The sequence below is a fragment of the Zootoca vivipara genome, chromosome 2, assembly GCF_963506605.1.
Source record: "Zootoca vivipara chromosome 2, rZooViv1.1, whole genome shotgun sequence".
NCBI classification, from domain to species: Eukaryota; Metazoa; Chordata; class Lepidosauria; order Squamata; family Lacertidae; genus Zootoca; species Zootoca vivipara.
This window is the reverse complement of record NC_083277.1, coordinates 96675238-96702629: the sequence shown is the minus strand read 5'-3', so window position 1 is coordinate 96702629 and position 27392 is coordinate 96675238. Positions and strand designations below refer to the sequence as shown.

The 27392-nt window shown below is 46.5% G+C and overlaps 2 protein-coding genes across 8 annotated transcripts in view; both read right to left on the bottom strand.

Moving 5' to 3' along the window:
* Positions 1–636: 636 nt before the first annotated feature.
* Positions 637–22163, bottom strand: GAA (alpha glucosidase). Of its 7 annotated transcripts, none has more exons than XM_060271928.1 (21): positions 22078–22163; positions 21682–21835; positions 20615–21209; positions 19490–19635; positions 17031–17196; positions 15207–15303; positions 13276–13395; positions 12003–12121; positions 11720–11851; positions 10671–10781; positions 9719–9832; positions 9503–9587; positions 8504–8621; positions 7448–7581; positions 7023–7174; positions 4563–4711; positions 4195–4336; positions 3063–3161; positions 2643–2807; positions 2365–2517; positions 637–1098 (listed from the first exon to the last, which is right to left on the bottom strand). In XM_060271928.1, exons 3-21 carry the CDS (start codon positions 21140–21142, stop codon positions 1039–1041), a joined length of 2790 nt encoding a protein of 929 aa, XP_060127911.1. In that variant the 5' UTR covers positions 21143–21209; positions 21682–21835; positions 22078–22163; the 3' UTR covers positions 637–1038. The 7 variants fall into 7 exon arrangements, with proteins under 7 accessions (XP_060127911.1, XP_034960057.2, XP_034960058.2 ...); XM_035104166.2 differs by having other exon boundaries at positions 21967–22078; XM_035104167.2 differs by lacking the exon at positions 22078–22163 and adding an exon at positions 21953–22066.
* Positions 22164–24663: 2500 nt separating this feature from the next.
* Positions 24664–27392, bottom strand: part of CCDC40 (coiled-coil domain containing 40) — a 28501-nt gene continuing 25772 nt past the window's right edge. Inside the window, exons 20-21 of the mRNA XM_035107953.2 lie at positions 25835–25993; positions 24664–25086 (exon numbers count right to left, since the gene is read on the bottom strand). Coding sequence (XP_034963844.2) covers positions 24841–25086; positions 25835–25993 — 405 coding nt within the window. The 3' untranslated portion in view covers positions 24664–24840. The remainder of the gene's footprint in view (positions 25087–25834; positions 25994–27392) is intronic.

The window sequence follows — 27392 nt, the reverse complement described above, 5'->3', positions numbered from 1 at the left end:
AGAGGCAGGGGAAAAAATTCATGTCAGGCTTCAAATGCAAACAGACTCTCTGTATTCCCTGAGTTCCTGTTGCAGCTGCCTTTCCCCAAAAAGGAGCTCGTTTTTTTTGTTCATAAGAGCTGCTCTTTCAGCAAGCAAGCAGCTTTTACAGCTTTCCTGTGGATGCACCACTACAAAAACAGAACTGCATTTTAGTGCAGTTAAATGAGGTCTTGTGCATAGAGAAACACTTGCTCTGCCCACTGCAGCAGAAATACACATTTTGGCTTATGAAGGTGTGCTGATGAGTTAGAAAACAGGAGGGCAGGGGGACGTGATTTGGAATGACTAACTCCATTGTCATGCTGTTTTCCCCTGAAAGATTCTGCTCCCTAGGCCAGGAAAGTTTCCATTCCACTGCCCTTAGTACTTTTGGAGTGCAGTTGTGGATTACTACAGCCAATGGGAAGCTACCAATTGATTCAAAGGGAGCTGAGCTTGGTAGCCAATGAAGTGGGTGTCCGCAATGGCTTCTGTCTGCTTCTGCACCTGCTTGAGCAAATTTGCTCCATTTGGTTGAGCTCCATTAAGGTGAGCTTCATCACAAGAAAGCAGCATCTGTCCTCTCATAAACATTCTTTTTCTTTTTGGGGGGGCGGGGGGGGAAAGGAGACACAGCCATGTGTCTTGAACTTCATCAGCATCCAAAAAACAAAACCAAAGCTGTCAAATATCTGGCTTAAATTAAGAATACAGAAAGTCCCTGAAGACTCTTGACTATTCCCCTTCCAACAGATACTGAGCAACCTGTGACCCTCTAGATCTTTTGGACTACAGCTTCCATCATCCTTGACACCCAAAGGGTCACAGGTTCCCCTTCCCTTCCCTGCAGGGCCAGAGGAAAACAGGAAACAGTTCTTGCTCCTGAAAAGGCACTTCCTGACGAATCACCAAAACATTCCAGTGTCGTGTACAGACAGAATAATGTGTATTGTTATCATTGGTTTTTCATTCTTCTAGCGTGGTGCAGAGAAACTGGAGAGAGCTTTTCTTCCTTGCTCAGGACCAGGTGATAAGAAATAGCTCTCCCATCAGCAAGTGGAGTGGGATGTTAAGGATCTGAGGAAGTGACAAGGTAGAGTTAGTGACAGTTGCTCACCGACTTCATCCTGGAATCATCAATGAAGGACAAAGCAGTCCAAGCTCAGGTGCTGGCTGGTCCTTGCTAATCTCCACTGAGACCTTGTGGGGCCATGGGTAATCTCACAAAGCAGAGGGGAAGTTCTGCTGTCCCTTTGTGCTTGGGCTTCCGTGGTACACATGGTTCTAATGTGGCTGCTGCCCCATGTGGATGCACCAGTTCATGTGGAAGCACCTCTAGACTGACAGCCTGTTGGCAGCCCTACATGCTCCTGCAGGCAAGTACCCTGGGTGGAATTCAATGCAGCAGTAAGTGGGGTATGTATGCATGGAATGAGGTCCACTTACACAGCAATACTCTCCCCTCCCATGCCCACCTGTTCTGGAGGGTTGGGAGAAAACCAGAGCAAATTTAGGGATGGTGGAGAATGGAGAGGGAGGAAATCTCACTGCATTGAGTGGACCTCATCAGTTGAATCCCGCCCAGAGAGGTTGCCATGCTTTTAAACCAGGCACCCCCAAACTTCGGACCTCCAGATGTTTTGGACTACAACCCCCATCATCCCTGACCACTGGTCCTGTTAGCTAGGGATCATGGGAGTTGTAGGCCAACTCCCCCACAGTTTGGGGATGCCTGTTCTAAACCAAGTCAACAATTGTCTTCTGAGTTATGAAGTCATGTATGGTCTACACTGCAGCCATCCTAATTATTTATGAGAATACTCTATTTCCAAGGCATAGCTGGATATATAATGTAAAAACAAAACAAAAGCAATTTAAGAGCATTTACCCCCAAGGATATTGAGAATGATGTTGTGTGCCCTTGATTTGCATTTTAATAGCATTTACAACATTCAGAATGTATGAGAAAGTTTCGAGATGGGGTTTGGGGAGCAGAAGAGAGGAGCTGAAATACAGGGAACTCATGTTGCCCAATGTCCAGTTTATACTGTTGTTGCTTTATGGTATTTGTTTCGATTTATACATTTTATAATGTACCGTCCCAGCAACTTCAGATTCAAGGGCAGAATAGAAATCTAATAGGTAACTAATTCCCTGAACACTGCAAGCCCTGCTCAAATCAATTTGGCACTTTCAAATCTTTACTAACATACTTTTAAAAAGCTGACTATTGCTGAAAGAGCTCATGCTGTCTCCCCCAAAACGCCCTGCACCTTGCACCTGTGTCTGCAATCAATGCAATCAGAAAGAGGCATCAGCCTCCATCCACAGAGAAGTCCTTACCTTGGTGTCTGTGCGGTAGGAGAAGTCTGGGACGGGGACTCCATTTGCCAGGACACGCCGAGGAGGGCTGGGGACACCGAGAACTACCACCTCTTTCAACAGCAGCCCATCTATTTGGCTATTGAGCTGCACAATCTCATTGACCAGCATGCCCTGTAACCGGGGGGGGGGGGGAGAGAAGGAGAAGGAGAGGTGAATGACAAGATACCACCACAAAACAGGTGCAGCCAAATGAAATCCCAGACATTAGGGACAACCCGTTTCCGCCAGAAACTCACATTTCTTGCCAGAAATACAATCTGTGTGTAATCGCCCTTCTCAAAGGTCTGCAGTCCATCGCCATCGTCCCAGAACAGGTCACCTCTTGCTACCCCTTCCAGGGTCAAAGCCACCACTAGGGACATCCCCTTTTTGCGGGACTCTGTGGTGGTGAAGGCAGGTTCCTGGGGAGAGAGGCAGTGGAGGAAGATGATAACCAGAACATTAAAGCACTGAAATATAGCTCAGCCCCCCCCAAGCAATATTATAAAAATATCCCTGCACCCCACTAATCATGCACACAAGAACACCCTGCCAAGGGAATCCTATGGCAGTAACTTGGCTTAGTAGTTATGTGTTCTTGTTTTTGGCAAAGGTACTGGGTTGATTCAAAGACATAGGGTGTCCAGGCAAGGTCGAAAGTGGTGGAATTAACTCACCTGCAAGGGTAAGATGTGACCTGCTCGTACATGGACATTGATAGTGTCAAGTGGAGCCGGTAAGAGAACCCATTGCCCCTTGCTGTGTATGGCAGATCCCTGAAAAGCCAGATACAGGACCCATCATTAAGCAGGCATTTGAAATCCTGTGTGTTGTGTGTAAAGGCACAAAATGCACAGAGGCAGAGACATTGCTGATCACACACAGCTTGGCTGGTGCTTGGCTGGTATCGTGGCTCCTCGCCCCTTTGAATGCTCCTTCCATTTTGCTGGTATGCAGAAAAGGTTACACACACACACACACACACACACACACACTGCCCTAAGAGCTGATGAGCTACCAAGCCTCTCTTTCCTGGGGCTTAGCCAGCATTTGGGTTGAGAATAAATACGGCAGCCCACTTCTGCATTGTCTAAAGGTTAATTTTCATCTACTCAGGATGATTCAGGCTATTGTCGCTTTAAGACAAGATTAGTCACTTGATGGTTTCAAGTCAAGCAAAATCTGAAATGTGACAAGTATTTGGTCATTACAAATCCACAGCGCCCAAAACAAGTATTTCTGGAGCCCATGAATGTGGCCAAGCCTGAAGGGCAAGTCATCTCCCAGACACGTTGCAAAAAGGTATCAGAAACCACGGCTTCTATAGTGAGTGGGGACAATAATGTTACGAAGGTGCGAGGTCAATGATGGCCACGTAGGTGAACCCAATTTTGTGAATGTCTAATCAAGAGATGTGCTTCAGATACGGCTTGGACATCATGGGAAAGGCTCCGTTTATTGAAGCTGAAAGGACCTGGAGGAGGGAACTATCAACCTTCTCTGCCCGCTGTGCTCCCAATTCCAGTGAAATGTCGAAGGCACTTGTGATCTTTCACAGTAATTATAATACTAATTTGATTATTTATACCCCACCCATCCGGCTGGGTTGCCCCAGCCTTTCTGGGCAGCTTCCAACACAAATAATAAAACATCAGAATTTATAAAAACTCCCAATAGAGGGCTGACTTCAGATGTCTTCTAAAAGTTGTATAGTTCTTTTATCTCCTTGGCATCTGATGGGAGGGCGTTCCACAGGGATAACAACAAACAACAACAATGGCACTGGCCAGAGGAAACTGCAACACTCACCGCCAAAAGGTTGTACCATGTGCCCAAAGGGAAGTAGCCGCTGACTTGAGTCTTCCCTGCCTCCAACACAGGAGTGATGAGAACCCCTGCTCCCCACATGAGCTGTCGGTCAACGTCCCACGTATTGGGGTCGTCTGGGAACCTGCAGAGAAGAGTTCACCCCCATACAGCTCTGTATTATAGGGAATCAACAAACTTGATGTGATCAAGAAGCAAATTCCTCCGCCTTCAGCTCATAAACGTTCTCTTTCATTTTCTCTCTCTCTCTCTCTCTCTCTGGCTCCCTCCCCCCCTGCTGTGGGTCCCCACTGCACCTGACCCACTGCACCTGACCCTTCCACTGCTGGCACAGCAAACCACTGACTCACTCCAGATAAAGGGGTCGGGCAACTGTCTCCCCTGCGGAGTGGGCCTTGTGAAAGAGGGTGTAGAGGTACGGCAGCAAGGAGTAGCGCAGCAAGAAGGCTTTTCTCATGGCTCCTTGAGCCTCTTGGCTGAAGACATATGGTTCCTGGGGCTGCAAGACAGAGGGAGAAAACAAATTAGAAGCATCATGCCCCAAGGGCTCCTGCAGAAAAAGGCATCTCCCAGGTTGCCAAGATCAGATTCAGAAAACAGCTTTCCCCCCACATGCACCCTCCCCGATACCCAAACATCCTTTTCACTAGCAAGTTCGACACCCGCTGTGGGACACGTTGACACTCTTAACACAGTGTTTCTCAGACTTGGTTCTCCAGCTGTTTCCGGACTACAACTCCCATCATCTCTAGCTAGCAAAACCAGCGGTCAGGGATGATGGGAATTGTAGTCTGGAAACAGCTGGAGTTTGGGAAACACTGCCTAACAGGAATAGAGTTGATGAGAGTTGAACTAAAAAGAGTAACCCTGAAGCAGAGGGTAGCTAACGCGGTACCCTCTAAATCAGGCATGTCAAACCTGCGGCCCTCCAGATGTTTTGGCCTACAACTCCCATGATCCCTAGCTAGCAGGACCAGTGGTTGGGGAAGATGGGAATTGTAGTCCAAAACATCTGGAGGGCCGCAGGTTTGACATGCCTGCTCTAAATGTTGTTGGGCTCCAATGCCCATCAACCCCTGCTAGCATGGCCAACAGACACAGAGGGATGCGATCTGGAGTCCAGCAACATCTGGAGAGCACTACGCTGCCGGCTCTTGTCTTAAGGCATGATCCCTTAGGGCCCATTGTGCCAGTAACAGAGTGCATAATATTGGGCACTTGCACCGACCGCAATCTCTGGCACTACATCGACAGTAACAGTCAGTTCTAACTGTTATGCTGCCGCTGCTGCAAGTGGAGCCAAAGATCCTATGCTACAAGGACCCCCATGGCCACTTTTGGTGCAGCAGAAGCACGCAGGGCCAGAGCACTGTAGCAAGCAGAGAGGGCAGAGGTCACTGCATGGGATGGAGTTACTCGCCCCTAAGATGCGCATCATCTTGAGGGCCACTGTGAAATCTACCGAACCAGCTATGGGCAACCGGGGGAGGGGTACTACTAAACCACGAATAAGGCTGCAATCCTAAATGCACTTACAGTGGTACCTCAACTTACGAATAACTCGACTAACGAATGTTTCGAGTTACGAACAGAGCTCCGTCCGCCATTTTGGATGCGGTTTAGATAGGATTTTTTCGCCTTACAAATTTTTAGATAGGATTTTTTTCGACTTACGAATTTTTTAAAATTTCCCCCCCACCGGCTTCTACTTACGATTTTTTCGACTTACGAAGGCCCGTTCAGAACGGATTAAATTCGTAAGTCGAGGGACCACTGTACAAGGAAGAAAAAACAGCATGGTACACATTAGAACTTACTCCCAAGTAAGCATTGCCTTGAAAATTGACTCACTTCAGGAGGTCCAGTTAATGATTTACGAGACTATAAAAAGAACAACTAAAAGAGTTGTGCGTGCTGCACAATTCATACCAGGCAAGCTGTGAATCTAACCATATTCAGTTCCTTGCAAGCAGTTGCATAGCAGCACCAAGACTACTGGGGTGATTCAGCAGCTCAGCATTACACGGCCTTGTTTTTCAAGTTAAGTTGACCTAACCTTTTCCTTTTCAACTCCTAATAGCGTTCTTTGCCACATTGCAACACTGCTTTTAAAACATTATCCGGCCAATTCCTTCATTACTTCTATGCCTGTGGCTATGACCAAGTCACTGTACACTCTTAAATGAAATTCAAGCACAGGACACTTCTAAATGAAGTGCATTTAGGTTTTGACTCTTACTTCCAGCTCAGTATTGGAGGGGGTGGGAAAAGGAGCCTTTGTCTGCTTTTTTCCAACAGCATGAAAATCATTGTTGCTTCACAAAAATGATTATCCGAACTTTTTGGGTGCAGGATGGGCTGTCGTGAGCAGCAGCCTATTCCAAAGATTAAACTAATTGGAAGTATTGGGGGGGGGAGGGGGGGAGTTGCTCAACAAGCTACCTTTATGCTTGGTTCATGACACCAGAGACCAATCCAGATACAATGGTCCACCTGTCCCTTATCCTGGACCAGGCACCCCCAAACTTCGGCCCTCCAGATGTTTGGGACTACAGTTCCCATCATCCCTGACCACTGGTCCTGTTAGCTAGGGATCATGGGAGTTGTAGGCCAAAACATCTGGAGGGCCGCAGTTTGGGGGTGCCTGTCCTGGGCCACTGAGCGACGCTCCTGCCTCCCAGAGACACACACCTTCCATTTGAACTCTCTAAAATGTTTAATCCCAGCCATGCTCTCCACACACACACCCCACACAGCGTAAATATGTTACAAAGAGGGGGAAAGAGCAAGGCTGATCCACCGTCGCTTACCTTGTTTCTACGGTCGTTGTGGTTTCGCATGAAGGGATAGAAGGCGCCCAGTTGGGTCCAGCGCACACAAAGCTCTTCTGACGTGTCGCCCACAAAGCCACAGATGTCCGCACCAACCAACGGCACACCGTAGAGGTTAAAAAGCAGCACCGCTAAAGGCAAGGCAAGGAAAATACATGGAATGGCCTAGGAGAAGCTCTTCAGTTGCAGGCTCTGGGTGCAGGCACGATTCTGCAGTGATCTGTGTTGTTGTTTTGTGTGTGTGTGTGTGTGTGGTATTACACAGAATTCATCCCTGCTAGGGAATTCGCATCTCTAAGGCCAAGAACTTTCCTCTCTCACGGAGATCTGAAAGAACTCCAAAGCAGCATCTTTAAAAGCAGAACATGGCAAGTTCCCGGGATTGACTCTCCAAACATATTTACCTGGTATGGTATAGTATAAATGGTCCCAGGTGCTCAAGACATCCCCAGTCCAGTGACCAGCATAATGACCATGACCAGAAAAGGTGGAACGAGAGATGATGAATGGGCGCTTCCCTCGCACTTTCACCAAAGCGCTGAGAACAGAAGGGAGGGGACGTCATGGGCAATGTCAGAAACTGTCCCCTGTCCATCCAGAGCTTTGATCTTTCATTTATTTATTTGTTTGTTTTTGTACCCCGCCCATCTGACTGGGTTGCCCCAGCCACTCTGGGCAGCTTCCAACACATATAAAAACATAATATCAAACATTGAAAACTTCCCTATACTGAAACAAAATAATTTTTTTGAAAAAAAATTCCTTCCAGTAGCACCTTAGAGACCAACTAAGTTTGTCATTGGTATGAGCTTTCATGTGCATGCACACTTCTTCGCTATACTGTACAGGGCTGCCTTCAGATGTCTTCTAAAAGTTTTGCAGTTCTTTATCTCTTTGACAACTGCTGGGAGGGCGTTCCACAGGGAGCATGCCACTACTGAGAAGGTCTTCTGCCTGGTTCCCTGTAACCTCACTTCTTGCAGTGAGGGAACCACCAGAAGGCCCTTGGCGTTGGACCTCAGTGTCTGGGCTGAATAATGTGGGTGGAGATGCTCCTTCAGGTATACAGTACTGAACCGAGGCTGTTTAGGGCTTTAAAGGTCAGCATCAACACTTTGAATTGTGCTCGGAAACGTACTGGGAGCCTATGCAGGTCTTTCGGGACCTGTGTTACATGGTCCCGGTGGCCTCTGTCAGTCACCAGTCTGGCAGCTGCATTCTGAATTGTAGTTTCAGAGTCACCTTCAAAGGTGAGCACATTGCAGTTGTCCAAGTGCTGGTGGAAGTGTTGATTTACTGCATCCCATGAGAAGATTCCCAGGCAGAAGTTCAAACTCAAGGCGCTTGGCTCCAGCTTACCACCGGCAACAGGCCCTTGAAAACCAAGAAAAGACTCTTGCAGCCAAGAGGCATGCCACCTTTTGGGCACGGTCCCCAAGGACTCTGTATGTCCTACTCACTCGTGTGACGCGATGGCTTCGGTCAACCCATACAGATTGTGCAGGTTGTAATGGGAGGACAGGTATTGCCTGCTGGAGACACAGAGCGTTCGAGTCTTCAAGGATCCTCCTAGCACGCCTAGGTAGGGAACCGGGGAGGGGGGACAAGGGAGAACGTGTGAGCAAAAAGGCCATCACCCAGGAGCTAGAAGGCAAGGGAAGAATTCTTGAGCACTCTTGGTCTCAGGGATCTTAGGATCACTAGTGCTCAGCAGCAGAAGCTCCGGCAGGCCGAAAGGAAAAGGCAACACTTCTCAATACTTAGAAGTCTATTGAGCATCACAGGGAGCTGCTGCTATAGGAATGGTCTAACCCAGGCTTCCTCAAACTCAGCCCTCCAGATGCTTTTGGCCTACAACTCCCATGATTCCGATCTAGCAGGACCAGTGGTCAGGGATGATGGGAATTGTAGTCTCAAAACATCTGGAGGGCCAAGTTTGAGGAAGCCTGGCCTAACCACAGGGAGCGACTGCTAGGACTCCTGCTTCAGGATCTGAACCAGGTCAAACAAGGATGAACTCGTTGCTCTTCTGTGCTCCTCATGCACACCAGCCCTGCACTATGTGGCATTTTGTGACTTGTGATTCCTTGGCTGCTTTCATATAGTGCAGTGTGTGTGAATCATGGGTAGGGAACCTAGGCCCTCCAGATGTTGCTGGACCAACTCCCACTATCCTTGACCACAAGTCATGTTTTGCCTGGGGCCATAAGAAGCTCCCCATCCCTGCTGTACATCATAATTTTGTTAAATAGCTCATCCAGTGCTGCACAGTGCAGTGACCCAAGCAGAATTAACTGAAGGCCATGCTGTCATGAATATTCCCAAGTAATCATATTTGGAGATTCCTCTCCCAAGGTTTATTGGTTTATCTTCTAGTCCTAAATTCTCCAGTTCCACCCATCATTTACTAGCAAAGCCCCATCTTTGTTACCTTCTCTCTCTCTCTCTCTCTCTCTCACCTGGCACATAAGGGGGCTTCTCAAACTTGTTGCTGGGACAGTCTTCCAAGGAACCTCCCACAAAATTTGATGGCTCGTTCATGTCCTAGAATGTGGAGTAGAAAGGAGAAGAATCCTGTTTCTCCATCAGTGTAGAAACAAAGGGCTTTTGAGGACTTTGCGCCTCCTCCGTTCAGTGAACACGACAACACCAAAGTGCTGGCATGAGAAACTCACAATCCACATGCCATCAAAGGGCACCTGGTCATGGAAATCCTTGACCATGTCATGCCACCACTGCTGAGTCTCTGGGTTGGTGAAGTCAGGGAAGGCGGTGGGGCCGGGCCAGACCTGGAAGATAAAAGGTCACAGATCTCAAAAGCCATTGGGAAACCCTTGTGTGTCACAATGCTGTGCTTACTTGCATCCTTAGAGCACTACTTGTGGCCCAATTCTCATGAAACCCCTTGAAAGATGGAACTAGAGGAAGGCCAATGGACTAAGAAGGCACAGCAAAACCTGTCTAAGAGCAGAATCCTCTGTGGTTTCCAGGGGAATGGTGACTGCAAGTGTACAATCGCAGCCATATAGCGCGCTGAGAATGCAATATTTCAGGGCTTCGCTTGCAATGCTACCAAAATGGAAATTGGAGCCCCATGAACAAAGGAAGACATGGTCCATCCTATTGCCTCTCCTTTACCCGTCCAGCTCAAGTATAATTAGAATATGAATCATGGGCTTTGATTTCACTCAAAAACACGTGCCATTCAGAGCAGGCATTATTTCATCATCATCATCATCATCATCATCATCATTTATTATTTGTACGCTGACCATCTGGCTGGGTTTCCCCAGCCACTATGGGTGTCTTCCAACAAAAATTTAAAATACATTAAAATGTCACACATTAAAAACTTCCCTGAACAGGGCTGCCTTCAGATGTCTTCTAAATGTCAGGTAGTTATTTATCTCTTTGACATCTGATGAGAGGGCATTCCACAGGGTGGGTGCCACTACCGATAAGGCCCTCTGCCTGGTTCCCTGCAACTTGGCTTCTCGCAATGAGGGAACATGAGCGCCAGAAGGCCCTCAGCACTGGACTTCAATGTCCGGGCAGAATGATGGGGGTGGAGACACTCCTTCAGGTATACTGGGCCGAGGCCGTTCAGGGCTCGGGCCCAGGACTCACCTCCCCAATCAAAGGCTGCCCTGTTGTATTTAAGATGAAGACCCCCCGCTTCAGGCCTTCGTCATAAGGCTTGTAACTCCCAGCAGGGCTGGAACTGCTGATACCTGGATCCTAAAAAGAGAACACAGGGAGACACAGGCTACGACATATCAGATCTGATGACATGAAAATGCAAGAAAGCATGGAATTTCATGACATCTGAAAAGTTACCAGGCCAATACACAGTATCTCTTTAAATGAAGTCTATCATTTCATAATTACGGTACATTTTCTAGGTCAGACCAGTAAGGCTGGAATCTCACACCTCATGTCTCAAAAGAGTTAGGGGATATATATCAGGGGATTTCTCAACATATAAATCTACAGATTTAAGAAAGAGAAGTCCTAGCAACTTGCTGCTTGCTTGTTGCATCTCAGAAAGCAGCGCATACCAACAGCAGTGGCCTTAAACCAGGAGTGGAAAATAGAAATAATAATAATATTTATACCCCACCCATCTGGCTGGGTTTCCCCAGCCACTCTGAGCAGCTCCCCACAGAATATTAAAAGCACAATAAAACATCAAACATTAAAAGCTTCCTTCATCCCTGACCACTAAATGGTGATGGGAGTTCAAGAATATATGGAGAAATGCAGGTTTCCAACCTCCAGTTTAAACATACCTAGGCTTAGAATCAGTCAAGCTGTTTCTTACTGTAGGCCAGGAAAGTGCCCTCCAGATTGTTTGCACTCGTGGCCAATCGTCAGGGACGATTTGTGAGTCCCACATCACTTGGATTGTGACAGGTTAGCTACTCCTACTCTAGAGCAGTTACCTTCAACCTTTTCGGATCCACGACCCACTTTTAACCAGAACATGCACTGGGGGACCCATTTCTTAATGTTTTACCATATATTTCTATGGTGCTTGTGCTACTGTCACGAACCACCTCGGATCAGTCTGCAGCCTGGCCATAGGTCCCGACAGACCAGCTGATGAGCTACAATGTGGAGGACCAGCCTTTGTGAAGTTCCCTATCGGTGGAAGAGCTCAGGCTTCATTAACTTACCACAATCATGACGTACCTCCGGCCATCACGATGGAAGTCGTTCACCATACCTGGCATATCCCCGAAGCCATCCTTGTTGAAAGTGAAATCTCTCCTAGCATCTGCATAATCCAGGTCGTTCCACTGCACATCCTGTGAAGTCCACAGATGGTGGCATTAGTGAGCATACAGGTGGTTTCTCTGATGCTCTGGCCCTGTTATTCCCCATTGCTCAGTTACCACAGTTCTTCAGGCACATGAGGAAGAAGCTGTGTCCTGGAGAGGACTCTGGGAAGCCACGTACCAGGGGAAATCGTGACGCTGTCATGTTTCTCACCACTTCCCGGGTGACAGCCGTAGATGAGTATCCCCAGCGACAGAGGTGGAATCCCAGGGCCCAGTAGGGGGGCATGAATGGATACCCTGAGGGAAGAGGGAATTGTTGGGGAAACGCCCTGGGGTGCCCCTGCAGCCCCCGAACCTTCGAGTGTCCTCCGGTATGCACAGCTCTGGAAAAGGCATTCCCCTTCTTCTCCAGTGCGCTTCAGCGACGTATACCAACTTGTATATGCACACTAATCTTCCGGCATAACACAGCAAGAAGAGCGAGACATCGTAGAGCTAATCTACGTATTTATTTACACACACTACAGACAGACAAACAAACAAACAAACGAATCATTGCGTCCTTTCTCTCCAGCTCTGAGAGAACAAAAAGCAAAAGCAAAAGTACAGTGTAACAGTACACATAGCGGAAGAGATAAGACAGTCTTCCATTCCCACACTCTTCCCAGACAGGCATGTGAATTACACCAATCGCATCTGCAGCATCGGAAGCATGAAATACCAACATCCCCCCCCCCAGTGACATTAAGGCAGATTTAAGAACTACGGGAGGGGCGCGGGTGGCGCTATGGGTTAAACCACAGAGCCCAGGGCTTGCCGATCAGAAGGTTGGCGGTTCGAATCCCCGCAACGGGGTGAGCTCCCGTTGCTTGGTCCCTGCTCCTGTCAACCTAGCAGTTCGAAAGCATCTCAAAGTGCAAGTAGATAAATAGGTACTGCTCCGGCGGGAAGGTAAACGGCGTTTCCGTATGCTGCTCTGTTTCGCCAGAACTGGCTTAGTCATGCTGGTCACATGACCCGGAAGCTGTACGCCGGCTCCCTTGGCCAATAATGTGAGATGAGCGCCGCAACCCCAGAGTTGGTCACGACAGGACTTAATGGTCAGGGGTCCCTTTACCTTAAGAACTGCGGGACATTGTGGTGGGAGTCCTCTTGCCACTCCTGCCACTCGGGGTTCCCCCTTTTATTAACTTTCTAGCACCAACAGTGCACTTCCTGAAGTTCAAAATAAAGAGGAATGCCAATACAAAGAAAGGACAGGCTTGAATCATTGCAGCCATGGCACTGCCTGCTGATCAGTGGCATTAAGGACAAAGCTGGAAGTTGCTCATAGTGCTTCACAGGACCCACAACAGACCAGAGGGGTATTTTTGATGGGAGCAGTTTTGGGAGAGAAGGCACTTTGTCAAGTTATTAGCTAGCTTCTCATAAGGAAGAAAGCAAGTGCCTACCAATGACATCCATGTACTGCCGCACAACACTCTTTGGGTCTGGGCCCAGGAAGACGTAGAAATCCAGGATACCACCAGTAGTTCTCCAGGTTAGGGCTGGACTGGGCTGCAGGATCACATCTGAAAGGCAGAAAGAGGCATGGAAATGGTGGCTGAAGACCAAAGGCACATTCTGAAAATAGATTCCAAAATATTGTTCCAGTAAGGTTGATCCAGTAAGCAAGGAGGGACCAGAGTCAGACCAAAAATAAAATAAATGGTTTTTTATCTAAACTGAAGCACATAAAGGATGAAAATTTACAAATTCAGCAACCACTGAAAACTCAGAATAAAAAGCATAAATTTATAAATGGAAAATAACATTAGACTGGGGAATTAAATTAATTAAACAAAGCATGTGAGTAAACCCTAAATCGCACCCTCCTAAAACTTTACTCGTCTAATTTAGTTAATTTAGGTTTCTAAATTCATACGGTAGCCTTATAGCAGTTTAATTTAAAGTGCATGCTGATTTGCCCCCCAAAATGGGACTCAGTAGCACTTCCCAATTTGTAGCCCAGATACACTGTCACGATTTTATCTTCACGGTTTACAAGCACCCATCACCTTGCATCAGCAGCTAAATCCCTCACCTCTCCAACCTGCTGTGCATTTTTGCCTGTAAATATGCTGACAGCATCAGCTTGCTGTTACCCACTCACTATACCACCTTATTTGATCAGGGCAGACGCACACTATTATACATATAGATCCATCAGTCTTAAAGGGAAAGGCTTACGACGCATTTGTCAGGCTGCGATCCTAAACACATCCTGAACAGTGGAGCTTCCCTAGGAGTAAGTCCCATGGAATATAATAGAATTTGCCTCTGAATACACATGCTGAGGATTGCACTGATGGGTATAAATAATAATAATAATAATAATAATAATAATAATAATAATAATAATAATTTATTTATACTCCGCCCAATCTGGCTGAGTTTCCCCAGCCACTCTGGGCGTCTTCCAACAGAACAGAACATTAAAATGCAATAATCTATTAAACATTAAAAGCTTCCCTAAACAGGGCTGCCTTCAGATGTCTTCTAAAAGTCTGGTAGTTGTTTTTCTCTTTGACATCTGATGGGAGGGCGTTCCACAGGGCGGGTGCCGCTACCGAGAAGGCCCTCTGCCTGGTTCCCTGTAACTTGGCTTCTCATAGTGAGGGAACCGCCAGAAGGCCCTCGGCACTGGACCTCAGTGTCCGGGCAGAATGATGGGGGTGGAGACGCTCCTTCAGGTATACTGGACCGAGACCGTTTAGGGCTTTAAAGGTCAGCACCGACACTTTGAATTGTGCTCGGAAACGTACTGGGAGCCAATGTAGGTCTTTCAAGACCAGTGTTATGTGGTCTCGGCGGCCGCTCCCAGTCACCAGTCTAGCTGCCGCATTCTGGATTAGTTGTAGTTTCCGGGTCACCTTCAAAGGTAGCCGCACATAGAGCGCATTGCAGTAGTCCAAGCGAGAGATAACTAAACTGCCACAGCTCCAAAAAAAGAAAAAAAAGAAAGTCCCAAAGCATTATAGAATGCTTGAAAAAATGACTATTCAATATCTAGTATCCTGCATTTTAAATAAACAAGATGTAGGGCCCTTTGTAGAGGTACCGTGTTTCTCATATTATAAGACATGTCTTATATTTATTTTTTCCTCAAAAAAAAACATTATGGCTTATTTTCAAGGGATGTCTTATTTTTTTCCTCCTCCTCCTGCCGCGGCCGGCATTGCTGCTGCGCCTATCACTATGTCTTATTTTCGGGGTATGGCTTATATTCCTTGAATGCTTAAAAATCCTGCTATGGCTTATTTTATGGGTATGTCTTAAAATATGAGAAACAGGGTAGATAGATATAAAGGAACAGAGAACACACTCTAAAAAGATGCCTTACCCATAGCATTGCTGTTCAACAAAAAGACTCCATGGGCCAAGCCGCCGTCTTCCATTGCCAGGTAGAAGGGGTGTGAGCCATACAGATTGACAGAGGGCTGGAAATGCAGAAACAGTGCATAGTTCACCTAATACAACACAACTAAGTCAGGTGTCAGGGACTGGACTGAAGGGGACGAGATGGAGCAGGAATGGTGGAGATTTTCCCTCCCCCCCCCTTCCCCTGAAGCTTCCAGAGAAGAGAAAGGCAGTATTGAATTACAGCAGTGGTTTGAGGATGGTCACAGCTCAGAGACATGCGAAAAGAAGAGTTGGGAGGTGTTGGGAGAAGAGAAGGGCAAGACAGAGACAGAGCAGACAGCTGACACGTTATCATTGGAGAGTATTTCTGACCCCCCCCCTTCTCCCAGAACCTGGCGAACGTTGAGAGTACAAGAGCAAAGGACTCAGAGACATTCCGCTCCTTACGGTGGTAAGGGGAAGTGCTGTTGCTAGCAAGGGAGGGGGAAGGAGCTCAGTTGGAGCAACGCCATTAATGGGAGACAGACTGCATTCCTTGTCTCTCGCTGTGATGATTGAATAAACTCACTAGCAAGAACTATTCTTTGTTTTCTCTGTTCCTCGCTGCCACTGGGGGAGGGAAAGAACTCCCCGAAGCTTGACACCAGGTTTAGTTAGTAGAACAGTGCAATGATGGATCTACACTGTGGACAATAGCAGAATACTGTACTTCAAAACCTCACTGCCAGGTCAGGTCAAATGATCCTTCCTGCACACATTGTCATTTTCAACAACTACTTGAAAAAGCACATCAGAAGTCAATGAGAGCATAAGGCATTCCTCAGGCAAATGGTCTTAGCAATGCATTTGATGGCGCGGATGCCCACACCTCCATACATAGAGGTCCCATGCACACTACTAACTTTTAACCTGCCAAAAAATTCTGGGTACTGAAGTCAGGTGAGGTGTTGAGAATTCTCCGCTGGAAATCCCAAACCCCTTTTGTAGAACTACTATATCCAGAGTTCTCCGGCAAGAGGGAAAGGACAGGTTTAACTGGATTCAAAAGCAGAGGGGACAACGGTGAACTGCAACAAAAAGTTGTAGCGTAAGTTATGTAGTTCAATGAAGGTTCTTGCTGGGCCTTGGGGGGGGGGGAGTTGTAGCATAGAGTGCTCCTGTTGGGGGTTCCAGCCAAGCCATTTCTCATGCTACTCCCCTCTGTCCTCTGGATACACAGTGCAGTGTGGCCTCTGAGCATGCCCAATCTGTATTGGCTATCGCTGCTGTAAGAGAGAGGGCTTGCAGAGAGCAGCCCACTCTGCTTACTTCCATCAGATGGGAGAGCAGCAGCAAGTCTGGGAGTTTAAATCAGGAACAGGAAGGGTTAAGACGGGTCCAGGGCTCTGCAGAGTCCTGGTGGCTCAGCTCCAGGCTGGTAGCAGGGAAGCAGGGGAGGAGCTAGCTTCAGCAGGGGCTGGAAAGGAGGTAGACCGGCACCTCAGGAGCCTGGTTTGGGACCACGGAGGACCCATAGAGCAAGGAGGAGGGGCGTTTGGATGCACAGTCTTAAAAGGGGGGTCAGAGCCCACGAGACGCCATTGTGGGCTTCGGCCCCATGCAGAGCAGACATGATTTGAGACATCTCACCACTGTATATAGCATGCACAATAAAACTATGAAAATCCAGAGGATGTGTGGAGTGCTTACTCGGGAGTAGCCAACACCCCATCTGTGACAGCTGCTTTTTGAGAGGCAGTCTTCTAAAGTTGTTTTCCTCCAGCCCTTCCTGAACACCACCCTACTGAAACTCCGCATGACTTACTGTGGGCGTTATGTCCCGATTCCAGAAGGTAAACCTGGTCCAATTAACATTCAGGATGAGCGAGGTCTGGTGCTCACCTAGCCCAGAGATGAAGCGCGATGGCAGGGAAGTGGAGATCTGCAGGAACTGGTCTGCGTAGAACAGGGGAGCCACAGTGGTATTGATCCTATTTGAGGGGGAAAGTGAACAATCCCAATAAGCAGGTTGCAATGAATTTGCCTTTTCTAGATCTCTGTTCTACTAACCACTCCCAAAGCCTACACACACACACAACTTCCAATGGATTTGTTGGCCACATGACCAGAGCACGTGAGCATTGTGTAGCTCAGTTGGCCATAAGAGGCTCTTGGTTGTCTGCATTCACTTTGAGAACAAGGAGAAAGAAGCCCTTAACCAGACATTAGGAACATAAGGATCTGCCTTATACAAGTCCACCTAGCTCAGTGTTTTCTGCCTGACTGGCACAGGCTCGCCTGCATTTCAGGCAGAGATGTCTCCAAGCCCTACCTGGAGATGCTGGGGATTTTACCAGGGACCTCCTACCTGGAACACAAATAATAATAATAATAAAATGTTATTTATACCCCGCCCTCCCCAGTCAAAACCGGGCTCAGGGCGGCTAACACCAATAAAATTACAATAAGACATAAAAGAAAACAATTAATTAAAATACAATATTAAAATTTAAAATGCAGCCTCATTTTAAGTAGTCCATAAATCAAAACCATGAGGGAGGAACACACAGGGGTCAGACTGAATCCAACCCAAAGGCCAGGCGGAACAGCTCTGTCTTGCAGGCCCTGCGGAAAGATGACACATCTCGTAGGGCCCTGGTCTCCTGTGAAAGAGCGTTCCACCAAGTCGGGGTCAGTACTGAAAAGGCCCTGGCCCTAGTCGAGACCAATCTAACCACCTTATGGCTCGGAATCTCCAGAATGTTGTTATTTGTGGACCTTAAGGTCCTCCGCGGGGCATACCAGGAGAGGCGGTCCCGTAGGTACGAGATGCTTTACCACCGAGTCCAGCCAAAAAGGTCCATTCCACTTTAGCATTTCTCTGGTTCCCACTGCCCTAGCACACCTGTGAATAATGTCACTACATACCCTGAATGCAGAAAAGGACCTCTTTCTCACCAGAAATGCAGGAGGTCAAAAAGAAGAAGTGCTTTAGCCCAGAGTTATGAATACTACAAAGAGCTCTAACCGCTGGAGGCTGCTTCTCATAAGTGTATTTGCTTAAGGTGCACACTTAAGAGAGGCTACATTTTCCAATATCAAGTTATGTGCAAATGACTCAAATGCATGTCTGGAAAAACACACATCAGAGAGTTGGCAATGTCTGAAGTGCCACCTCAGGTAGATTCTTGGGTATAAACCCTGGATTGCTCGTATGTAGTATGGAAAATGGCCCTGGGGGCACCCTGTCAGTGGAAGCCTTCTGCTTGTGCATCAGGGTGAGCCCTGTGTGACCATCCTACTCTCCATCACCACTTTCTCACCTTTTCCAAGGCCTCCGGTTAATGGGTTAGTTCCGCTCATACCCTTGCTCATAGCATAACTGGTTTTTCCTGGCGGCTGCTATTTCCACCCCCCTCTTTCCCTTCAGATCACACTGTGTGATGGGGAGAGGAGGGATCTTATGTCTGGCAAGCTGGAATGCTTGCACAGACGGAATGACTGAAAGAGCACAATGTTGAATTCTATCCCCAGAATATACAGGTGAAACTCGGAAAATTAGAATATCGTCGAAAAGTGCATTTATTTCAGTAATGCAACTTATTATTCTTATTTTTATTTTTACAAATGCTTTCTTTTGGAAATTCCACAGTAATAAAACAAATAGTTACAATACAAAAATAAACATCGCTATTAAGGTAAAGGTAAAGGGGCCCCTGACCATCAGGTCCAGTCGTGTCCGACTTTGGGGTTGCGGCGCTCATCCCGCTCTATAGGCTGAGGGAGCCAGCGTTTGTCTGCAGACAGCTTCCGGGTCATGTGGCCAGCATGACAAAGCTGCTTCTGGCGAACCAGAGCAGCGCACGGAAATGCCGTTTACCTTCCCGCCAGAGCGGTCCCTATTTATCTACTTGCACTTTGATGTGCTTTAGAACTGCTAGGTTGGCAGGAGCTGGGACCGAGCAATGGGAGCTCACCCCGTTGCAGGGATTCGAACCGCCAACCTTCTGATCAGCAAGCCCTAGACTCTGTGGTTTAACCCACAGCGCCACCTGGGTCCCTTTAAACATCGAAAAATGCACTTTTCGATGATATTCTAATTTTCCGAGTTTCACCTGTATTAGCTACAGCATGGGTCTCGGATGGGGCAATTGCCTTCACCCCCACATGCTCTCATTCCTCTGTTGTTTTCATACAGCTTTTCAGGCTCTGTTAGACTGATGCTCTTGGCAGCAAGTAGACAGAAGGAGAACATTTGGGTAAAGAAAATCAGGAGTAACTTACAGAACCCGCCCACTGGATTTTCGGGCAACAAGAAGGCCAAAGGGATCAGCAGAGAACTGTACCGAATACAGTGTTGAGGATGCCCGGTTGCTCATTTTTGGGGTCTCTAAAGGGACTTCATAGCGCTTGTTAACTGGATCCTTAAGCTGTGTTGGAGAAGACAAAAGAAATAGCATTACAGGGTTGACTTAAGCCATATGGAGCCTATGAAGAGTTTTTTGCATCATAAATAGAGATGCTGCAAATCAGAGAACTCTAGCCAGACTGCCAGGAACTTTGCATCTATAGTGAAATTACTTGAGAGACGTAGGGGTGGGGGAGAGATAATTCATGAATTTGGGGGTGGGGATGACATAGTCAGAGTATAGGTCAAAGGAACCAGGTGTTTTTCATGAAACAACTCATCCCTCCACCAATTCAAGTAGCAAAATATCTGACTTTATATACAGTACCTCTTTATTACATCCCTTAGCCACTAATTTGATCCAAGTAGCAAAACACCCCAATTTCCACCTGAGTTTGATCACTGTATATTTTCCTAGATCACTGTATATTTTCCTACTATAGGCCCACTTGGTTTTTGATGTTGTTTTGAAATATTATACTGAGATTTTGGTGCTGTTGGGGTGTTGTTGTTTTTTTAAGTGCATCTTAAAAAGGTAAAGGTAAAGGGACCCCTGACCATTAGGTCCAGTCGTGACCGACTCTGGGGTTGCGCGCTCATCTCGCATTATTGGCCGAGGGAGCCGGCGTATAGCTTCCAGGTCATGTGGCCAGCATGACAAAGCTGCTTCTGGCAAACCAGGGCAGCACATGGAAACGCCGTTTACCTTCCCGCTGTAGCGGTTCCTATTTATCTACTTGCATTTTGACGTGCTTTCGAACTGCTAGGTTGGCAGGAGCTGGGACCAAGCAACAGGAGCTCACCCCGTCACAGGGATTCGAACCGCCGACCTTCTGATCAGCAAGCCCTAGGCTCAGTGGTTTAACCACAGCGCCACCTGGGTCCCTTATAAGTGCATCTTATTGCATGTATAATATGCAATTTGCAAGTTGCTCTGCAAAGATCTTTTTTCTTGAAGAGCAGTATACAAATGAAATGAAACAGGCAGAGTCCCTACTCACCGTGAAGTGAAGCCTACCCTCCGTCTCAAAGATAACATCCAGCTGCAAGGTCATTACGTCGTCTGGCATGAAAGTGGGCACACCACGGGTCAAGCGGGCAGTGTAGCCACTCTCAGTGGTGGTCAGGTTTGCTAACTTGTAACTAGGGTAGCTAGGAGGGAAGAAGCACCACGGCTGCAAAACAGCAGGGCCCTTGGGCAAAACAGGGACATAACAACAGCCCCGGGCCAGGCATTCTTCTTGAGAGAGCAGCTTCTCTGGAGCACAGTCAAAGCGGCTGTCTGGAGGAACATTGCACTGTGGCTGCGCGTCGAACCCTCTGGGGAATTCCGGTTGTTCTATGGGTTTCTGTTTCACATCTCCGCATTTATTATTATCTCTGCAGGTGCTTGCAGCTTCTGGAGCAGTTCCAGGGCTCAAGGTATCATGGACCCCAGAAACACCAAGTAGAACAGTTGCAGCTGTGATGCCAGAAGCCCACAGAATCATGCAGAGACCCTTCCACTTTGGCTTCTCAGTCGGTGGCATAGTAGACTTTCAGGAGACAAGCAGGTGTGCCCTCCTCAGCAGGCATAGGATTGGTTAAGGCATCCACCTGCGGGAGAACATGCAAGACAAGGAACTTAAGGCTTTCTGCAGGCTGCATTGCCCAAGAGTCCTATTGTTAAGAACAAGCAAAAGTTCCCAGTCTGCTTCTTGGCATTCATTAGTTTTATCTGATTTAAGGACCCAGCAAGCCAGTTTTATGCAATAGCCAGAGTGCATTCCTGCCTTTACCCCCCCCCCCACTTCTGCCTAATGTTGCCTCCAAACAACTTAATGGGCCCCCAGACACTCCTTTGAGGGTTCACTAGAGTACTCACATGGGGCCAGGGGCCAGCAGCCTCCCCTCAATCAATAAAAATCCACAGAAATCTGAGGTCCTGCCCCCCCAAATCCTAGCTACGCCCATCGCCCATGCATTCATTCTAGTTTGGTAGTCTCCATTCTGCCTGCCTTCTTTTTTTTTCCTCTGGAGAAAATGGGGTACAATTCTATATGGGAACTATCACAGTCCCAAATACTACCTGTTTTCTGGCAAGATTCCGTGCCTAAGAGCTCTGCAGCAGGCAGAAAAACAGAAGGTGTTGCTTTTAATAGCACATACAGTACTGCTATTATACAGTGAAAGGATGCACGTTTTCCCAGTTGTTGTTTTGAGCAGTTAAAGGCACGAGAACCCTGCAAATAACATAAAAAAGGTGGCATTACGTATTTAATAAAATACCGACGTCGGAATTTTTCTCATGAGTCAACGCTGCTAACTTTGCTTCTTGCGTAATAAAAATTATAGGAAACCTTGAAAATCTCACAGTGGTTGATCTCCGAATAAGATTCTGCAGGTTACTCTACCAGGCTTGCAGAACAGGGTGAGGGACACCCAAATATTTCCTGACCATTTTCCCCTGCAAAACTTCACTCACCGCCGGCTCAGAAACGCCGTCAACCAACCTTATACTGTACAGTACTCGAGTCCAACAAGAATATTCCGGGTGGGTGGAGGGGAAATCACTACAGTCACGTGAACAGTTGATCATGTGACTTCCCTCTAGTTTCTCTTTCGGCTTTTCTTAAAGCAAGCTCCGTAGACTAAAGTTGGTGGAAGAGTCTGCTGTTGTTACTTGAAGCATCATATAGCGTCGTGGGGAAAAGATTCCCCTCGATTCAAAATACTTTTCTCAGTGAAAATATGTATTCAGATTTGTACCCGAATTCATCGAACTATGTAGAACTTCAACCTCGAACACGCACAAACCACCACCACCCTGGGGAACAAAAATGAGCAACAAAAATCTGATAGGAAATGATCGAGGCCGCTCCTGAACTTTGGTATCTTCTAGAGAGATTCATTTAGTCGGAAGGTGCGTGTCCTGAAGAAGGAACATCTGTTACACTCTTTTGTAGTACAGTAGTTATAATACTGTAATGTGGACGCTCGGATACTCATTCCTATTAGCAAGCGATGAGCTGCTTCCTCATTGACGAGCTGTCAATGACGAACTTTTTGCGGGGGGTGGGGAGCACCAATCCTGTAATTAAACCCTGTACAAGCATTGAGAATGTTCGCAAGTTTTTAGTCCGCTTCCTCGAGTGCGCGCGCGCGCGCTTGCTACTTGTTGCTGCCGGTTTGGGAAGTGGTGTGCAAAACGGACGGTTGGTCTTACCCAGGCTTCCTCAACCTTGGCCCTCCAGATGTTTTTGGCCTACAACTCCCATGATCCCTAGCTAGCAGGACCAGCTGTCAGGGATGCTGGGAACTGTAGTCTCAAAACATCTGGAGGGCCGTGGTTGAGGAAGCCTGCTCTTAACTGAAGCATAGATTTGGTGAATAATAATAATAATAATAATAATAATAATTAATAATAATAATAATAATAATAATAATAATTCCTTCCAGTAACACCTTAGAGACCAACTAAGTTTGTCAAAGGTTTGAGCTTTCGTGTGCATGCACACTTCTTCAGATACCAGATTTGGTGGATAAGGAAGGGTACTTCACTTTGCCACCCTTACACACAACTCTCCTGAAGCCCTGGGAGATGCGCTGGGAGAAAGGCTTTACAGGTGCTGCCAATCAACACTGCCTGCAAAGTGCCTTTGGGCCAAGCCCCGCCCTTGCCTGCCCCACATCTGGCATTCTACTGTATATGTCACATAACAACCGGTGCAGAGCTGGTAGGCATGCTTGGTGGAATGGGCCTGATGATAGTCGAATTTGGGCAGCAGGCAGCAGGCTGGAGGTTCACATTGGACTGTATACAGGTGTGCCCACAGAACTAGTGTATTTTTTTTCTACAACGAAAAGCTGTTTCAGCCACACATTTTGTACCCCAAATGGATGACAAGGTATGTGTTCACATACAGTATAGAACTCTGAACCAACACTTTAGCAAAAAAAGAAAAGAAAATCCCCCTAGCTGAGTGCCTGTAGCAGGCAAAGGCAACCTTGGCTCTCCAGATGTTTTGGAACTACCACTCCCATGATCCCTGACCACTGACCCTGTTAGTTATGGATCATGGGAGTTGTAGTTCCAAAACATCTGGAGAGCCAAGGTTGGCTATGCCTGGCCTATAGTTTTAAAGTTGGTGGAAGGCACCCTGCACCACTTGGGCCTCAAGCAGCAGTAATGGATCCACTAGTATCCCCTAAACTGTGTGCTTGCTCCTTCAGAGGGAGGGTAACCTCTCTCAGAGGAGGCTACCTCCTAATCTATCTGGTCTAGGGAACTACCGTACTAACAGTACCTCAGTCTTGTCTGGATTAAGCTTGTTTATTGTCTCTCTTCCTGAGGCAAGACATTGTTCTAGCACATTCCCTACCACACCTGCAATCAGATAATTTTTGGAAGTGGGTTTTGGTAATCCCCTCTACAACTGGGTACAAGTGGGGAAATGTTTTCAGTTCTGGTGTTCTGTTTTAAGTTGGAACACTGTAGAGAAGATAATCTGGAGATGGGTAAATGGGGCCCTGGATAGCATGATCCGTTCCTTAAAATTGTTTTTATAAAAGAAGCAGCATAGTCTGTTTAGCTTCTCTAAACCTAAATAGCCTCTTAGGATACAATATAGGGAAAAAATAAATTCAACCAAGGGAAGCAAAACAAAAATAAATACCTGTGTATTAAAAATGAGGAAGAACACTTTTTATAGTGTGACTTGGTATCTTTGCAGCCTGGTGGTAGTCCATTTTAAGTATCCTGATCAGCAGAAAAATTACGGGACCCAAATTCTGCAACTCTCCCTTCGTGTATTAAGGGTTTAGATCAGGAACCTATGGGCCTTCAGCTGCTGCTGGATTCCAATTCCCCTCATCCCTATTGCCCATGCTGGCTTGGGCTCATAGGAGTTGGAATCCATCAGCACTAGGAGGGCACCACACTAGCTGTCTATGCCATAGATTAATGACAGATTTTCTGTCCTCAGTAACCTAAGTCAACAAACAATAAATTGATCCTTAACAGCCTGCTGTTCCAGAACGGAAAGAAAAGAGCAAAAATCAAAGAGTTCAAGACTGACACACTTCTATTTATTTATTTATTGCCACGTTGACCATATTTGCTCTTTCATGTTTAACTATCCACTAAACGATGAGCAACAATTGTTCCAAATCATTCTCAAAAACATTTTTATTTGTGAAATATCCAAAATGTAAAAGTTTCAGTCTTAGTTTCCCCGCCCCCCTGCTACTATACTGCTGGTGTGCCCAGCCTATGGTTTAGGCTTTGGGTGAGCAACTTCAATGCCGCCTTGTGCTGTGGATGCTCCTGCCCGATTTGATGGAGGATGATGTGAATGCTGTGAAGTCGCTCCTCCAGCTTCTGCCTTTCGATGCGGACCATTAACTCACCGCGGCAAACTGGGTTATAGCGTCCTTCCTTCACTGACCGCAGGTGCTTCAGGCGCCCCTGGTTGGCCACAATATCTGCAAGGTTCTTAGAAAAGGAACATCAAATACGTTACAAGAAACAAAAGTCTACAGGCAAGGCAATGGTGAACAGGGCCCTGCGCAGCAGGTCCTTGAGGTTGGGAAGAACTGCTTCCCAAAAATCTGTTCCTTCTGACTATCAAGAGACCTAGTCCTTTAATAGACAAGGTCCCCAAGTGCAGGGGACAGTGAAACAACATAGTGGGCACTGCAAGGGAGTTCCAAAAGTGAATGCTTGCATTATTATACCAAAGTCAAAACAAATTCAATACCTTGCTACGCGAATACAGTTGTCACAATACAGAAAGCCCAACAGGCTATATGATAATAACTGTGAAAATTTTACTGGTTATTTCCTATCGTAAAGGTCTAATTCAGTATGTTCATATGTACGATGTATAATCTATGGGGCTAATTCCAATATTAATACATTTCTCTTTTCTTATCTTTTCTTACTGCTTCTTCTTGTAAGGCCCTGTATAACACAATCCTTAGGTAAGAATAGAAAAGTACCCAAGGTATCGAGAACAACACAGCTGATGTAGACTGCTGGCACAAGAAGAAGCAGTAAGAAAATATAAGAAAAGAATAAATGTATTAATATTGGAATTAGCTTTGTGTATTGTGCATTATTATACATGCACATGAACCAACTCAACCTGAGTATAAATGGCTATGAACAAACAGAAAGGATACATCAATCAGCCACAGAAGAAGCTGGAAAATGTGCTACAGAGAAGCCCTGTTCTGCTCACCTGCCGTTTCTTCTCCTGCAGATGATCCACGTCTGTCTCAAGCTTATTATATTCCATGTTCAAGAGGGAGATGTCATTGTGCTTATCCTGAAGTGCAGTAGCGAGGCTCACCTGGGAATTCTCAAGTTCAAAGATGGTTTTGTTGCACTCCTCAGCATGCTAGAGGAAGAGAAGTGGAAGGGAAAAGACTCTATGCCTTTTAGTGCAACCCACATGCCAGATAGGCCTGTAAGAGACTATCTCGGGGTAGCATCACGCATTACACTTTTATTAAACAGTAGCTATTCGAACATAGGAAAATGCATGTACACTGTCACGAGGAGCTTTGATATATGGGTGCATATTGGATAGCTGATGAGAATCCATATGTCTTGCAGCAGAGTAAAATTTCACGCCATGCTTAATAGGTAATGGCGCACATGCTTTCCCGTAAACATGGAATGGATAAAATGTCTCATATTTCAAGCTCTGCCTTCCCTTAGCATACAAAAGCAATGAAGATGCAGGTGTTCCCGCCATCTGGCCAGCAGGAACCCGGGGGCCTTCTATTGACAGTCTCTTAATGGGATCTGTCCAATTGTGTTACTGTTCTAGTTCATTGCATTTTAAACCACATTTTGAAAATGTTCTTTGAACTGAATAATAAAAGGCTCTAATATTCTCTTTCTAGACATGTCCTCTTTGGGCTTGGAGCTGGCAGCCTCAGGAAGGCATTTTAGCAATCTCTGGCGGCTTTCATACTAGTTGTTTTGCCGTCCTCTGTCCACTCACTTTTTATTGAGAATAAAGATGATGCATCCTGGAACTGATTAAGGGTTTAGAAGCTACGCATCAGTAATGCTGCTGCCATACTGAACAGGAAGCAATAAGAAGACAGAAGTACAAGGAGGAGTTTTTAATTAAAGCTGCAGGAGGGTTTTGTTTGTTTGTTTGTTTTTGCTGAACAGGACTTACATCTGAGAATACACTAAAGAAAGATATTTGTCATGGGCACTGGTGGATAATACAGTATTATACTGTGTGGTGTTTCAGTTCAACTTCCAGCTGATTACAGGAAAGCAAACCTTGCTAGGAGATCCTAGTGTGGAATAAATGTATATTTCAAACTGCCTGCTGTGGACCAGGAAGGCTGTTAAATCAGATTTTTTTCCGAGATTCTGCACATGTAGGGCAGGCAAACTTGAGGGTCTCGCTATTTTCTATTCTTCTCCCTTTATAGCAACTTAGTAAGAATTGACGTTTCCTGCTCTGTCTAGCATTTCATTTCAGAAGGTTAATTATTTGTGAAAGGCAGGAAGGCGGCAAAGTTTATACAGTACAACATTTGAAGTGCTAATATAAGACAGTATTTAGTTTGCTGCAAGGGCAACTAATAATACAGAATGACTTAGGGATTTGGTTGTTTCAATAAAGCAATCTGTGAGATTCAGTATATGTGGATGTTAGAGTCTACAACTGAGACTATTGATAAGCTATATAATGCCATCTTCCTACTGTTCTTAATGAAGAGCTGCAGCTTTTAACGTGGGCAGAGATGGGAGAATGTGATCAAGTAAGA

Excerpts from the sequence above, each read along its gene's own strand:
- GAA (XM_060271928.1), bottom strand. The coding sequence starts at position 21,142 with ATGCCACCGACTGAGAAGCCAAAGTGGAAGGGTCTCTGCATGATTCTG. Across the intron at positions 13,396-15,206 it reads GTTGAACAGCAATGCTATGG|ATGTGATCCTGCAGCCCAGT; the intron begins GTAAGGCATCTT and ends TCTGCCTTTCAG. Across the intron at positions 3,162-4,194 it reads CATGGTACAACCTTTTGGCG|GGATCTGCCATACACAGCAA; the intron begins GTGAGTGTTGCA and ends CTGGCTTTTCAG.